The 16,483-nt window shown below is 34.8% G+C and overlaps 1 protein-coding gene across 3 annotated transcripts in view; it reads left to right on the top strand.

Annotated features, from left to right (window-relative positions):
* The window catches only part of MAPK10 (mitogen-activated protein kinase 10), a 335,988-nt gene that overhangs the window by 171,358 nt on the left and 148,147 nt on the right, over positions 1-16,483 (top strand). For 2 of the 3 annotated variants that reach the window (XM_090266261.1, XM_090266263.1), the window contains exon 3: positions 14,263-14,334. In XM_090266261.1, coding sequence (XP_090122387.1) covers positions 14,269-14,334 — 66 coding nt within the window. In that variant the 5' untranslated portion in view covers positions 14,263-14,268. Of the gene's footprint in view, positions 1-14,262; positions 14,362-16,483 lie in introns of all 3 variants that reach the window. The other variant, XM_090266262.1, reaches the window with a different exon arrangement.

Raw genomic sequence — 16,483 nt, 5'->3', positions numbered from 1 at the left:
GTCTCTCGAGACGGACAGCTGCCGCCGATTCAACATTGTACTAGAGGTAGGGCAATAAGGCAAGAAATGGCAGATTGGAAAGAAAAAAGTAGAAACTCTCTTCACTTGCAGATAGTTTCTGTGTCCACCAAGTATTTATTAGATTTAATAAAAGAATTTAGTAAGATGTCCAAGAAGAGAAAGCCCCCAGCATCAAAGAATGCTTTCTAGCCCTTACAATGTCACAGGAAAGACAACTCTATCTAAGACACAGAGGCAAACAAACACAGGAGCCTGTCAAGATGAGGAGACAGAGAAGTATGGCCCAAAGGAGGGAATAGACCAAGGTTCCAGTGGGAGAAATAAGTAATGAGATAACAAACCTAACAGATGAGGAAATAGCCAACCTAACAGATGCAGAATTCAAAACACTGGTGATAAAGATGCTCACAGGCTTGGCAGATTTGCTTGAATATGGCAGATGCATAAGGGAAGAGGTGAAGGCTATGCTAAGTGAAACAAAGGAAAATCCACACAAAACCAATGGTGAAGGGAAGGAAACCAGGGTGCAAATCAATGATTTGGAACATAAGGAAGTAAAAAACAGTCAATCAGTACAGAATTAGGAAACAAGAGTTGAAAAAGATGAGGAGAGGCTTAGGAACTTCTGGGACAACTTTTAATGTGCCAACATCAAATCATAGAGGTGCCAGAAGGAGAAGAGGAAGAGCAAGATCAAGAAATTGAAAGCTTATGTGAAAAAATAATGAAGGAAAACTCCCCAAATTTGGTGAAGGAAATAGACATACAAGTCCAGGAAGCACAGAGAGTCCCAAACAAGCTAGATCCAAGGAGGACCACACCAAGATACATCATGATTAAAATGCCAAAGGTTAAAGATAAAGAGAGAATCTTAAAAGCAGCAAGAGAAAAGCAGAGAGTTGCCTACAAAGGGGTGCCTATAAGACTATCAGCTGATTTCTCAAAAGAAACTTTGCAGGCAAGAAAGACTGGCAAGAAATATTCAATGTAATGAAAAACAAGGACTTACAACCAAGATTACTCTATCCAGCAAAGCTATTATTTAGAATGGAAGGGCAGATGAAGTGCTTCCCAGACAAGGTAAAGCTAAAGGAGTTCATTATCACCAAGCCATTTTTATATGAAATTTTAAAGAGACTTATTTAATAAAAAGAAAAAAAAAGATCAAAATTATGAACACTAAAATGACAACAAACTCACAACTATCAACAACTGAATCTAAAAAATAAAAACAAAATTTATGCAAACCAGAATAGGAACAGAATCATAGGTATAGGGATCATTTGGAGGGTTATCAACTGGGAATGGGTAGGGGGAGAAGTGGGGAAATGGTGCAGGGATTAAGAAGCATAATCAGTTGGTACAAAATAGACAGGGGGAAGTTAATAATAATATAAGAAAGGGTGAAGCCAAAGAACTTATGTGCACAACCCATGGACATGAACTAAGGAGGGTGGGATTGCTGGAGGGAAGTGAGGTACTGGGCAGAGGAGAGCAAAAAGAAAAAAATTGGGACTACTGTAACAACATAATCAACAAAATATACAAAAAAAAAAAAGAATTTTTTCTAAGCAACTCAACTTTGTGGTGATTCACCTTCTTTTGAAGACACAGGCTTTTATCTTAATGAGTGACAAAGTTCCAAACTCCATCTTGCCTCTGGGTTACTGCACATGTGGTTTCTTTTGCCCAAAACTACTTTTCTTTCCCTGTGTGCATGGTTCTAATACAGCCAAGTGTCATAACTTGGAAAGGTCATTATCCACCAAAATCTCTCTCCTTGGATTTGTGGAAAAGCAATATGGTGAAGGAGTAAATGGAAGCTACACTAACCTCCTTCCACAACCAATCTAAAATTACAACTAAATTATAAAGGAATCATCCTGTATAACCAACTGAACACTAGCTGAAGAGAAACAATATAACTACAGACAGAAGAACCACTATACCATAATGAGACTGGTAGGTACTGCAGAGGAGACATGAGAGGTTGGGCTGTGTCCTATGGGAGGTAGCTAAAGATCAGAGGGATATTTCAGTGGCTGGAGAGGGCCCCTGATATATGTGGTGTCTAAACTCCAAGCTGGGTTCCCCAGCATATAGCACTAGAACCGGAAATGAACCCAGATAACATCCAGTTGTGAAAAGCATTTGTGTTCTTGTCTGCCAGGGAGCGATGGCTGGAGATGCAGAGAACCTCTTAAATGGCCAACACCAAATATTCATTTGCAGCCACTTACCCTTGGCTCCAGCAAAGGGAAAACAGAATGGGCTAGAGACACTTGAAGAGAGTCTGGGGTTGGTGGCTCTGGGGAGAGAACTGAAGGAACAACCACCAGGATCCCTCTGCTGAGGCATTACCCATACTGCAGAAGCCATCTTTCTCAGGCATTGGCTTGAGAGGAAACAATAGCCCTGCCTACAAGGATCACTCTACCCTACCCTGTGGAGCATAAGCCAGTTTGCTGATTACAGCTTGATTTAGTTTAACAATTGATTAGTTTAATAAATAAGACAGAAAATACAAAGAGCAGCCAAAATAGGAAGACAAAGAAAAAAGCCCCTAATAAATGTCAAGATAATTGTTCAGAAAAAGAACTAGATATGGAGGCAAGCAATTTATCAGATAGAGTTTAGAGTAATGGTTATAAGGATACTCAACAGCATTAAAAAAGACATAGAAACCATAAAAAAAGAACCAATCAGAAGTAAAGAATATGATATCTGAAATAAATAATACACTGGAAGGAATAAACAGTAGGCTAGATGAAGCAAAGGATGGGATCAGTGATTTAGAACACAAGGTAGAAAAAAACACCTAGGCAGAACAGTAAAAAGAAAAAGTAATTAAAAAGAAAATAAAGAGAGCTTAAGTAACATTTTGGACAACATGAAGTGTAACAACATCTGCATCATGGGAACACCAGAAGAAGAGAGTGAGCAAGGGAATGAGAGCCTATTTGAAGAAATAATGACAAAAAATCTTCCCTAATCTGGTGAAGGAAAAAGATACACAAGTCAAGGAAGCTCAGAGAGTCCCAAGTAAATTGGACCCAAAGAGGCATCTCTATCCTCAGACACATCCTAATTAAAATGTCAAGACTTAAAGACAAGGAGAGAATCCTGAAACTTACAAGAGAAAAGCAGGTAGTTACATACAAGGGAGCACCAAAAGAGCTGTCATTTTATTTCTCAACAGAAACATTTAGGGCCAAAAGAGAGTGGTGTAAAATATTCAAGATGATGAAAAGCAAGGACCTACAATCAAGGCTACTTTACATAGCAAGGCTATCATTTAAATTTGAAGGAGAAGCAAGGAGCTTCACATACAAGAAAAAAACTAAAGGGGTTTGTTAAACCAAACCAGTACTACAACAAATGTTAAAGAGCTTCTATAAGAAGAAAAAGAGAAAGAAAAAAAATAAATAAAACAGAGGAAAATAGTCTAACAATAGAATGACACTAAGTAGGTATCCATCAATAATCACCTTAAATGTAAATGGCTTAAATGGTCCAACCAAAATACATAGGGTAGATGGATGGATAAGAAAACAAGACCAATACATATGCTGCCTTCAAGAAACACACCTCTAATTGAAAGATATACAAAGACCAAACATAAAGGAATGGAAAAATATATTTCATGCAAATGAAAAGGAAAAAAGCTGGTGTAGCAGTACATATTCCTATCTGACAAAATGGACTTTAAAATCAAGGCTATAGTAAGATACAAAAAATGACACTACATAATGATAAAGGAAATAATTCAACAAGAGGATATAACCTTAGTAAACTTTTATGCACCTAACATAGGACCACCTAAATATATGAAGCAAATGTTGATGGGCATAAAAGGAGAGGTTGACAGAAATACAGTCATAGTCAGGAATTTTAACACTCCATTGACATCAATGGATAGATCTTCCAGACAGAAAATCAACAAGGAGAGAGTGACCTTAAACAACAGACTAGATCAAATCGATTAACTGATATCTTCAGAGCATTCAATCCAAAGTAGCAGAATATACATACCTTTCAAATGTACATGGAATGTTTTCTAGGATAGATCACAAAACAAGTCTCAATAAATTTAAGAAGATTGAAATTATATCAAACATCTTCTCTGACCATAATGCTATGAAACTAGAAATTAATCACAAGAAGAATATTGAAAGACATGCAAAGACATGGAAGCTAAATAACATTTTATTAAACAGTGAATGAGGAAACAATGAGAACAAGGAAGAATTCAAAAGATACCTTGAAACAAATGAAAATGAGGACACCACAACCCAGTCTGTGGGACCCAGGGAAAGCAATCCTAAGAGGGAAATTCATAGCATTACAAGCCTATCTCAAAAACAAGAAAAAGCTCAAATAAACAACCTAACTGCACACTTAAAGCAACTTGAAAAAGATCAACAAAAAATACCCAACATGAGCAGAAGGAAGGAAATAATAAAGATGAGATTAGAAATAAAGGAAGTGGAGTCTAAAACAATGATACAAAAGATTAATGAATCCAAGTGCTGGTTCTTAGAAAAGATAAATAAAATTGACAAACCTTTAACAAAACTCATCAAGAAAAGAAGAGGAAGGACCCAAATAAATATATTCAGAAATGAAAAAGGAGAAATAACAATTGACACCTAGAAACACAAAGGATTATAAGAAAATATTATGAACAATTATATGCCAGCAAACTGGACAACCTGGATAAAATGGATAAGTTCATAGAAACACACAATCTTCTGGAACTAAATCAGGAAGAATCAGAGAATCTGAATAGATGGATTACCCCCAGTGAAATTGGAGCAAAATAAAACACTCCCAAAAAACAAAAAGCCCTGGCCCAGATTGCTTCACAGGTGAATTTTTCCAAACATTCCAAGAAGAACTAATGCCTCTTCCTCTCAAAATGTTTCATGTAATTCAAGAGGAGAAAAGGCTCCCAATCTCATTTTGCAAGGCCAGCATTATCATTATTCCAAAACTAGATAAAGACCCTACACAGAAAGAAAATTATAGGCCAATATCCCTGATGAGCATAGTCTCTAAACCCTCAACAAAATGTTTGTAAACCAAATTCAGCAATGCATCAAATGATCATACATCATGATCAAGTGGGATTTCTTTCAGAAATGCTAGGTTTGTACAATATTTGCAATCTATAAATGTGATTCACCACATAAACAAAGTGATGAATAAAAACCAAATGATCAAATCAATAGATGCACAAAAAGCATTTGATAAAATCCAGCATCCATTACTTAATAAAAACTCTCAGCAAAGTGGGATTAGAGGGAACATACTGAAACATAATAAAGGCCATATATGACAAACCCACTGCCAGCATCATACTCTATGGGCATAAACTACAACCATTCTCCTTAAGATCAGGAACAAGACAGGGATCTCTGCTTTCATATCTCTTATTAAACATAGTACTGGAAGTCTAGCTACAGTAATCAGACAAGTGAAGAAATAAAAGGCATCCAAATTGGAAAGGAAGAAGTAAAACTGTCATTATTTAGAGGTGACATGATACTTTACATAGAGAACCCTAAATATCTCACCAAGAAACTACTAGAAATGATAAATAAATTCAGTAAAGTAGCAGGATACAAAACTAATATTCAGAAATCAGTTGTATTTTTATATGCCAACATTGAACTAACTGAAAGGAAAATTAAGAAAACAATCTCATTTACAATTGCTACAAAGTGATAAAATATCTAGGAATAAACCTAACTAAAGATATAAAAACCTATACTCAGAAAATTATAAGACCCTGATGAAAGAAATAGAAGATACAAATAAGTGGAAGCACATACTGTGTTCATGGACAGGAAGAATTAACATCATTAAAATGTCTATACTACCCAAAGCAATCTACAGATTCAACAAAATCCCTATCAAGATTCCAATGACATATTTCACAGAACTAGAACAAATATTTCAAAATTTATATGGAAGCACAAAAGGCCCTGCACAGCAACAGCAATCCTGAGAAAGAGGAACACAATTTTTGGAATCACACTATCTAATATCAAACTATATTCTAAGGCCATAGTAATCAAAACAGCATGGTACTGGCATAAAAACAGACATATAAATCAGTGGAACAGAATATAGAGCCCAGAAATAAACCTATACCTTTATAGTCAATTAATATTTGACATAGGGAGCAAGTACATACAATAGGCTAAAGATATTTTATTCAATAAATAGTGTTGGGAAAATTGGACAGATACATGCAGAAAAAAATGAAACTAAACCACCTTCTTACACCAGATAAAATAAAAAATTTAAAATGAATCAAAAACTTAAATATTAGAATCAAAACCATAAAAATGTAGGAGAAAACATAGGCAGCAAAATCTTGGGTATTGTTTGTAGCAATAATTTATCAGATATATCCCCCCAGACAAGGGAAACAAAAGAAAAAATAAACAAATGGGACTACATCAAGCTGGAAAGTTTTTGCACAGCAAAGGAAATCATCAACAAAATAAAAAGACAACTCATAGAGTGGGAGAACTTATTCACTGCCCAGCTCCTGATACATCTGATAAGGGGTCAATATCCAAAATTTGTAAAGAACTTACAAAACTCAACAACAATAAAACAAACAACCCAATTAAAAAACGGGCAAAGGACCTGAATATACCATTCTCCGAAGAGGACATACAGATGGTCAGTAGATATATAAGAAGATGCTCAATGTCACTAATCATCAGAGACATGAAGATTAAAACCACATGAGGTATCATCTTACACCTGTCAGAATTTCTATAATCAATAAACCAACCAACAACAAGTATTGGGCAAGATGTGTAGAAAGGGGAACACTTTTGCACTGTTGGTGGGAATGCAGATTGGTGCAGCCACTGTAGAAAGCAGTTTGGAGATACCTCAGAAAATTAGAAATGGACCTGCCTTTTGACCCAGCAATCCCACTTCTGGGAATATATCCAAAGAAACCTGAAACACCAATTCAAAAGAACATAAGCACCCCTATGTTCATTGCAGTGTTGTTTACAGTCACCAAGATGTGGAAGCAGCCCAAGTGTCCATTGGTAGATGAGTGGATAAAACAACTATGGGACATTTATACAATGGACTACTACAAGGCCATAAAAAAGAAGAAAATTTTACCCTTTGTGACAGTATGGATGAACCTGGAGAACAGTATGCTGAGTGAAATAAGTCAGTCAGGGAAAGACAAACACCATATGATTTCACTTCTATGTGGAATCTAATGAACAAACTGAACTAATGAAGAAAATTGGAACAGACTCATAGATGGAGAGTAGGCTGACAGCGAAAGGTAAGGGGAGGTGAGAGGGTGAAGGAACTGAGCAAAAAGGAGAAAGGATTCATGGACATGACCACAGTGAGGTAGTTGCTTGGGGGATGGTGGTATAAGGGGACTATATGGTAATGGAAAAAAATACAATAAAGATTAAATCAAAAAAGGAAAAATATGAAAGAATCCAATTTAAAAAATAATGATTTTAGCAATGTTATAAATACAAGATCATTTACAAAAATTACCCTTAAAAAATGAGCATTTAGGAAATGAAAATTATAATTTTGCCGTTTATAACAGTATCAAAAATATAAACAATAAAGAATAAACTTAAAAAACATATACAATCTATGTACTGTAAACTACAAAATCATTTCTGAGATATATTAGAGAGAACTAAAATAAGTCAAAAATTTGCTATTATTATGTATAAATACACTCAATATAGTTAAGATATCTATTCTTCCTAATGTGATCTACAGCTCAAATGCAATCTTAATCGAAATGTCAATAGTTTTTTTTTTTAAATCAGGCTTACTTTAAAATTAATGTGAATGTGTTATTGATTTATACTACTAGAAATTATATAATTTTATTAATCAATGTCATTCCAATAACTGGAGGGGCAGAGGAAGGCTTCTGGGGGAGTGTGTACCATTCCATTTCTTGAACTGGGTGTTGGTTGCATGGGAATGTTCATTTTGGCAAAATCCATCAAATTGTATATGAGAGATATGTGCATAAAATGTAGATTATACATCAATAAAATATAGTAATAGCAAAAAATAAAAAATAAAAAAAAATCATGTGTAAATGAAAAAACCTAGAATAGTCCCCCAAATAAAAAAAGGAGAAAAAATTGGAGGACTTACCTAATTTCAAGACTCATTATAAAGCTACAGTAATCAAGACAGGATGGTATTAGGATAGAGATAGACAACAGACAATGGAATAGACTATAGTCCTGAAAAAGACCCACACTTGTACTGTTAATTGATATTTTGAGCAAGGCAGCAAGGGAACTCCATATGGAAAGGAAAATCTTTTCAGCAAGAATGCATGAGCAACTGGCTAGCCATGAAAAAAAAAATGAACCTCAACATACATCACACCATGGATTAAAGTTAATTAGGGAGGTATCATAGACCTAAAAGTAAAATTAATAATGTAAAACTTCATGAGCAAAATGTGGAAGACTATCTTTATGAACTTGGTGTGAACAAAAGCAAGAAAACACTAATAATAAAAGGAAACTAATTGATAAAATGAATTTTATAATAATTAAATATTATTCCCTAAAAGCCAGCATTAATAAGCTGAATATGCAAGCTACAGACTGAAAAAAAAATATTTGTATTGAAAAATGTATGTATCTGATAGAAAACTTTATCTCAATTTGTAATAAAAAGACAACCCCTTCCCTCCCCACATTCCCCCATGATACAGGCAAAATACCTGAAAAAGCACTTCCCCAAAGAAGACAAATAAATAGCCAATAAACACAGGAAAAAAGTTCTCAACATCATTAATCATCTAAAATTTTTAAAAAAACATAAAATATCATTAAACATATACTGGAATGATTAAAATTTAGAAAACTGATAACATTAAATGTCAGCAAGGATGTGAAACAGCTAGAATGTACATATATTGCTACAGGGAGTGGACAGTGATTGTGTCTGGCAGTTTTTCATAACCTAAACATGTTCCTATCCCATGATGCAACAATTCCTTTTCTAGGTATTTTTCTCAAGATAAATGAAAACATATGTGTGCAAAAATACACATACATAAATGTTCATGCAGTATTATTAACATCCCCAAATAGAAATACCTTAAATGTCCAAAGGGAGAATGGAGAAACTGATATTTTATTTACTCAGCAATAAAAAGGAATAACTACTGATACTTCTGCCAACATGGAAGAATACTAAAAGCATGTTGCTGTGCAAAAGAAGCCCCAAAACAAAAAAAGAAAGAGTACCTACTGAATACCATCGTTTATATGATTTTCTAGGACAAGAAAAAGTTTATAATGAAAAGAGGTTAGAACATTGTTTTGCATAAGAGATCAGGTAAAGGGTTTTCAGACTATTCTTTATCTTCATTGGAATGTGAGTTACATGCATCTATGCATTTTTAAAAAACTGTATACTTAAAAACTGTCCACTTTTGCCATGTGTAAATTATACCTGAATTGAAAGTAAATTTTAAAAAATTTAAATAAGTAAAGGTAAAATATTGTATACAAATCATGGAAATGCAATAAAATAATCTCAGAGATTACAGATTGAGGGGTAAATTGTTTCTTTCATTGTTGTCCTACTTTTTACTTAATAGTTTAAGAATTTTATCCTTTGGGAGAATTTATTTTTCTCATATAACAGAAAGTGTAGAAGTAGAAAAGATCCAGAGTTTCTTTATTCAGTAGTTAATTGGTTTCATCAAACAGTTCTATTGTCCTGCATTACACTCCTCAGCATTTCTTCTTAAAATCGTTTCCTGTTACTGGCTGTTTTGAGTGTATTTGTACCAGTTATCTGTACATAGACAACAATGCCCAGCAGAAGAATGAAGGACCACAATTTCCTTGTGTTACTTGAACTTTATTATAAAATATTTCAGATATATTAAATAGCATATAAATAATATATGTAGGGCTTAAAGAATAATAGTAAAACACATGTATGACTTTACCACCTAGCTAGAAGAAATAGACACAAAGAATATTTCAGAGCCCATCAGTAGATGAGTGGATAAAACAGCTCTGGTCCATTTACACAATGGAATATTATTCTGCCATAGAAAAAGAAGAAACTCCTATATTTTGTGATAACCTAGATGGACCTGGAGATTGTTATGCTAAGTGAAATAAGCCAGTTGGTGAAAGACAAATACCATATTATCTCACTTATATGTGAAATATAATGAACAAAATAAACTGATGAAAAAAAAATACAAACAGAGGCATGAATAGATGAAACAGACTGACAGCTATCAGAAAGAAAGGGGGTGGAGGGGACTGGATAAAAGAAGGTGAAGAGATTAGCCAAAGAACATATATGCATAATCCACAGACACAGACAACAGATAACAGTGTGGTGATGGCCAGAGGGAAGAGAGGGTGGGGGCTGGGTGGAGGTAGGCAAAGACAGGGAAATGGGAACATTGTAATAGAGTCAACAATAAAAATAAGGTTAAATTTAAAAAATAGAATGAAATAAAATAAAGAATACCTTTGAAAAACCCTGAATGCCTCTTCCTAGTGACATTCTTCACATCCCCAAGGGAGCCATCCAGTCTCTTGAATTTTGCATTTTTTAAAATTCTTCTGCTTTGTTTATAGTTTTATCATAGTAAAAAAAGTATTCTTAAAGAATAGATTGTTTAGTTGTGCATATTTTGTAACTTTCGTAATTTCATTTGTTTAACATTTTCATGACATTTTGTGATGTTAACACTTGTTTTTATATTCAAGCATTTTATTGCTATACGGTATTCCAATAAATGAATATACCATGGTTTATTTATTCATGTTCTCTCTATGAATATGTTTTCCAGTTTAATTTTTATCATTTATTTTATTATAACAAAAATAATCTAATGAACTGCCTTTTATACATATCTTAGTAATAAAACACAAGAGTTTCTTTGGGAATATGTATAGAAGTGGAACTGTTGGGTGGTAGGCCATGCACTTCACTGTATAATGCTATTTTCCCTCTAAATTGGGTTGTTCCAATTGCCAAACCTATCAGCAATGAAAATATTGAATGTTATCACAGTTTTCAGTTTTTAACAATTTGATGAGTATAAAAGAGTAACTCAAGGTAGTTTTAATTTACACATATGTTTCTTTTTCAACTAAATGTCTTCCGTTTTTTTTCCCCATTCTTTTATTTTTTTCTTGCCCATTCTTTCTCTTTTTCTTCTTATTTTACAGGAGCTCTTTATAGATTCTGGATAAATGTTCCAGTGGTTATATATATTTCAAATATTTTTTCTAAATTTGTGGCCTACTTTTTTCTCTATCAGATCTTTTCACAAACAGAAATTTTAAGTAGTCCATTTTATTAATAATTTTCTGTGTAATTTAACATATTTATATGTTATTTATGATGTATTTCTCAGATATCCAACTATATTTCCTTCTATAATATTTAAAGTTTGGCCTTTCCTGGAAATTTTAATTCATCTGGAATTTTTTTTGCATATAATATGAAGTAGGCATTGCCAAGAACTCTGAAGAATATGAGATGTTACGGTACTTGCAAGCTAACAAATTAGCCTGCCACAGTTTCATGGCTACTGGCAGAAGACACAAGATTCCTGGGTTACATCAATTGCAGTAGCTAGAGTGTCAGCATTAATGACAATTTCTCAGGCCCTAGTTCCGACAGGGTGCCTCAAAGAGGGTCAAGTAACGATTGCACATACAGTTATGTTGTAGAAGATGAACCCCAACCTAAGGGAATCCAAATCTTTTATAATGGATAGTAAGCATGCTTTACTTTTGCTCCAGAGGGACACCTTATCTATATTATACTCGAAAGTAATCAAAGTTGGCCTTCACTTCAGAGGGAGATACTATTTTTCTCTTCCAAGGCTGTTTCTTGTGTAACATTCCTTAAGAAGATAGTCTGGAATAAAGGCATCCAATGCTTCTGTTTGCAAGTCATGAAGAAATGCGAGAGGCCCATAGAGGATTGTTTCCCAACAGGAATATGCTTTCTCCCTCCTCCTCTCCCATATTCATGACCAATTGTTTCAGCAGGATTTAATGCATAGTTTTTTGTTTGTTTGTTTTTTACCCCCAGATACCTCTAATATAATTAGGTTTAAGTGACTATATTAACATAATATAATGTAATCAGGTTTTCATATATGTATGAGTGTTTCTAGGCTCTCTATTCCTTTAATTGATAGTTTATCTCTGCATCAACCTCACATAACTTTACTTGTAGAACTAAAATAAACCTTGATCTGTGGTAGAGCAATTCCCTCTTACCCCTCACAGACAAAAATGCTCACCATGTTCTTCAGGAATGTCTTACATATTCTTGTCCTTTCAGCCTTCCTTAAATTTAAAAAATCTGCAACAAGTTTTAATGAAAAGTTTTTTTTTCCTCTTGCAATTTAGACCTTTCTTCTGGGAATGTTTTTGCTTGCCTCAGAAGTTTGTTTAAAACTTCCTATCAGAAAAATTTGGCAGATGTCTCCAATGGGACTTCCCACCATAAATAGGTTCTAAGCTTTATATCCTGTACTAAGCATGCCGCCCTTTAAAAACTAAAGTTCTAGTCTTCAGATTATCAACAGATGGCCTGGGGATAAGTGGCAGCTCATTTACTTCTCTGCATGGATCCTTTCACATCGTTTTCAACACCTCAGAAATTTTCTTGCCTTTTGGGAAACTTAGCTATGCACTTTCAAAACTATTTTGTTTAATTCATATAACTTTTTGAGGAGTTTTGCCTTGAGAGTGGTTTTTCAGGATATCTAATCTTTCATATTGCCAGAAACAATTCTTGTGTCAATGTGGTTTAAAAATTATTTAATCTCACAGAATTGTGTCTTGCACATAATAAACATTCAACATATTTAACTGAACTGAATAAGATTTCATTGAGTTTCTCTGATGCTGCCTCATCATTCCCAAGTAACCCAATGCCAAATTTAGATTTAGACCATTTGATAATATTTATCATTTCCATAAAACTTTATAGAATTATAAAATATTTCAAACATACAGAAAACATATAATTGAAATATTTATACTTACCACCAAGGTTAAACAATAGTTAATATGTAACAGAACCCATGGGTTGTCCAGTTATGAGGGGCCTGATTGCCCATTGCCAGAATCATAACTCTCAATACCAGAGTTTGGTGAAAAGAAAAAGAATTGTTAATTTAAAAGTTATATAGATTTAGATTATTTGTGGATTTTTGCCATTAAGTCTTATTTTCCTTAAAACACCCGCAAACACATAGTTCTGCTTGCCCCTACCAAACAAGGCTAGTTTTAGAAAAGTCCGAGAGATACAGTCTTCCTACTTCCCAGACACAGTTCAGTTTTACCAGCAGCTCCCATCATTCCATCCTGATTGGGGAGGTTTTACCTGTGTTGCGGTGCCCTCCAGTTCTTAATTCAGAACCACTTGGAGTTCCCAGCCTCCTTGTAAACCACATGGAGTTCTCCCTTTTCTTTCAAAGCTGCATGGTGTTCTCCCCCAAAAAGGCCTGCCGCCTTATTTTTAAATCCCCAACTGCATACGTCCCGTGACACAGTGGGCAGGGTGACTAATTGCAGCCACTTGTAGAATTTTACGTAGGCCCCGTAAGCTTCTTGTCACTATTTTATGGTTAAAGCGCCTCCCATCTCCTTGGGGACCCTGCTCTGTAACAAATATAGTGCCCTATTTTCTTTAGTCTATAGTTATATGGTTATTAAACAAAGCAATGTATATTATTATAAGCTCTAATTCAATTATTCCAATTCCCAAATGTAATTTTATTATAAAATGCACTTTATTTAACAGTCTCCTTTTTTCTGCAATAAACACCCTTATATAGCCCTTGAAAATGTTTGAGAATTTTTAAAATTAGAAGTCTACAACTTAAATTGCTATATAATAGGATACACTTAACTTTAATTCATTAGGTATACCGAATTTCTTATATATATATTCTTTATTATTGTGATGCTGTTGATCATTATATAAGATAGGTCATTTTTACCTTATTTTATTATTTAATAGTTACAATTTGTGGAAAGTTCCTAGTAGTAGTCTGAATAAGAATTATGCTAAAATATGTTGTGCATGATACTTTGTGTATAATTCAAATTACCTTAAAGTTTGTACTTTTAAATAATGAATAATTAGGTGACTTGGATATTCATACTCCTCTTTTTTTTTTTTCTGTAGGTATTTATGAGCCTCCATTTATTGTACTACTGCAGTGAACCAACCTTGGATGTGAAAATTGCCTTTTGTCAGGTGTGTGTTCCTTACAGGTAAAACAAGGTACAGTATATTCCCTTGTATTTCCCTTGTATTTTGCCATTCTATCCTGCACATGTTCCACACCAAATTTAGTATTTATGTAATATTAAAAATAACTTAGGAAGTAGAAGTGGATACTTATATGTTTTTTCTTCCTAGATCATTTAAGTTAGAATAGGAATGAAGAGAATTTTAAAAATCACTGTGTAAAGTGATTTCTTACTAGGTTTCAGTTATACTTAACATTTTTAATATTTCTTTTCAAATCTCGAAATGAGGCTTTAATTGTTAAAAGAGCTGAAGTCCCTGTTATTTCTTACCCTAAGGGCTGATGAGCCCCAAATAGAGTAGCTCCAATACTCATATGCAATAGCATGCAGATTAGTAATAAATTCTTAAGAACAATATTGACAAATAAATAATAAATTTAATAAATAAATTTAACCTATAATGAACATTTAGAAGGTAGTGACAATGGTTGGTGGTGTGAATGGACCAGGTAAGAGTCTGTTCTCTTGTATTCATATCAACTCTATTCTCAAGAAAGAGGCTACCTGAGGTGTCTATGCTTATTACAGGTTTGTTTAGGGAAGTCCTAAACTAAGCCTTTTGTCAATGGGCAATTAATAGTGCTCCCCTTTTACTTTCAGGAATGGTTTTTGGAAAATAAATTATATGGTAACTCTATTTACACTCCAAGCAGAGAGCTTCACATCAGTTTCTCTGTAATGATTTTCATTGTTACTTCTCATTTTAACTGTGCTGTAAACAATGATATGCATCCACTGAAACAAGGTTTAAAAAAGTAATTCTGCAGTTTCTATTATTTTAATATAAACTTTTCTGATTCTATCAATATTTTTATTATAGAAAATATACAAAATATAAAGGGAAACAAAACATTGGTATATTTACTCTCCCTGAGCATAATTAGAATTGCTATGAAATGGTAAAATGTGTCACCGGCTAAGAATTGGATTTACTGATTTTCCTCATCTCCCTGGTCTCCAGGTGAGGTGACTGAAACCTCAAGGCCTTTGAATAACTTCTCTTTTCTTATAAGAACTCTGGATCTGGGACTTCCGGCCAAGATGGAGGCTTAGACGGACACGCTCAGTCTCCCTCTACAACTAGAGAGGAATACAACTACTTCAAAACAAAAGATAACTAGAAATTCAAGAAAATAAAACTACACGGAAGCCCAACGTATGAAGTTATAAACCAGCGGCGCCCTTTGGGCAGGTAGGAAGAGCGAAAGTGGGCGGTGCTGTTTGTGGTCGCACCAGGGACAGCGGCAGGGAGAGCAATCACGGCTGCAGTCGAACCCCCGGCAGCTTGCAACCCCAATGCTGGGGAAAGCAGCCATCACATCACCTTGAACAGTGAGGCCCAGGGGGTGGGAGGACGGAACCCGGTCTCCTAGCGGAATAACTGTGTGAATCCATCTTGGACTCCCGCCCCCACACGAAGCGCCACAGGGCTGCGAAATAGGTTGCGGATCGCCACTGGTCGCTGGGCAATGACGACAAAGCGCCGGCGAGAAAGGTTGTGGATCGGCGCCGGTCGCTGGGTTGTGACGAGTACACAGGCACTGCCCCCTATAGCTGGCCCAAGAAAACAAAACGCATCTGTCAAAATGAGGCAGACAACTATAGAAATCCCGGTGGCACAGCTCACAAGGCAACAGATGAAGAATCTGACAGATGAACAAATAAGAAACCTGTCAGAGGCTCAGTTCAGGGCCATTGTTATCAGGTGGCTTACAGAATTAACAAAAGATCTGGAAAAAGATGAGAAAGAATCGAAAAACACTCATAATGAAAGGAACAAAACCACATATGAGACAGATGGTGAGGAAAAAAAATCCAGAGTACATATCAACAAATCAGAACATAGAGAAGGAACAAACAGTCAACCAGTGCAGAGAGAGGAAACGGGAAGCAAGGATGAGAGGATCAGAAACCTCTGGGACAGCTATAAAAGGCCCAACATAAGAATCATCGGTTTGCCAGAGGGCGAAGAAGATGAACTAGAAATTGAAAGATTAAGTGAAAATATAATAAAGCAGAACTTCCCAAACTTGGGGAAGGAAATAGACTTACAGGTCCGGGAAGCACAGAGAGTTCCAAAAAAACTGGACCCA

The sequence above is a fragment of the Furipterus horrens genome, unplaced genomic scaffold (genome assembly GCF_987537825.1).
Source record: "Furipterus horrens unplaced genomic scaffold, mFurHor1.1.pri manual_scaffold_2, whole genome shotgun sequence".
NCBI classification, from domain to species: Eukaryota; Metazoa; Chordata; class Mammalia; order Chiroptera; family Furipteridae; genus Furipterus; species Furipterus horrens.
This window is presented reverse-complemented; position numbering and strand designations above follow the sequence as displayed.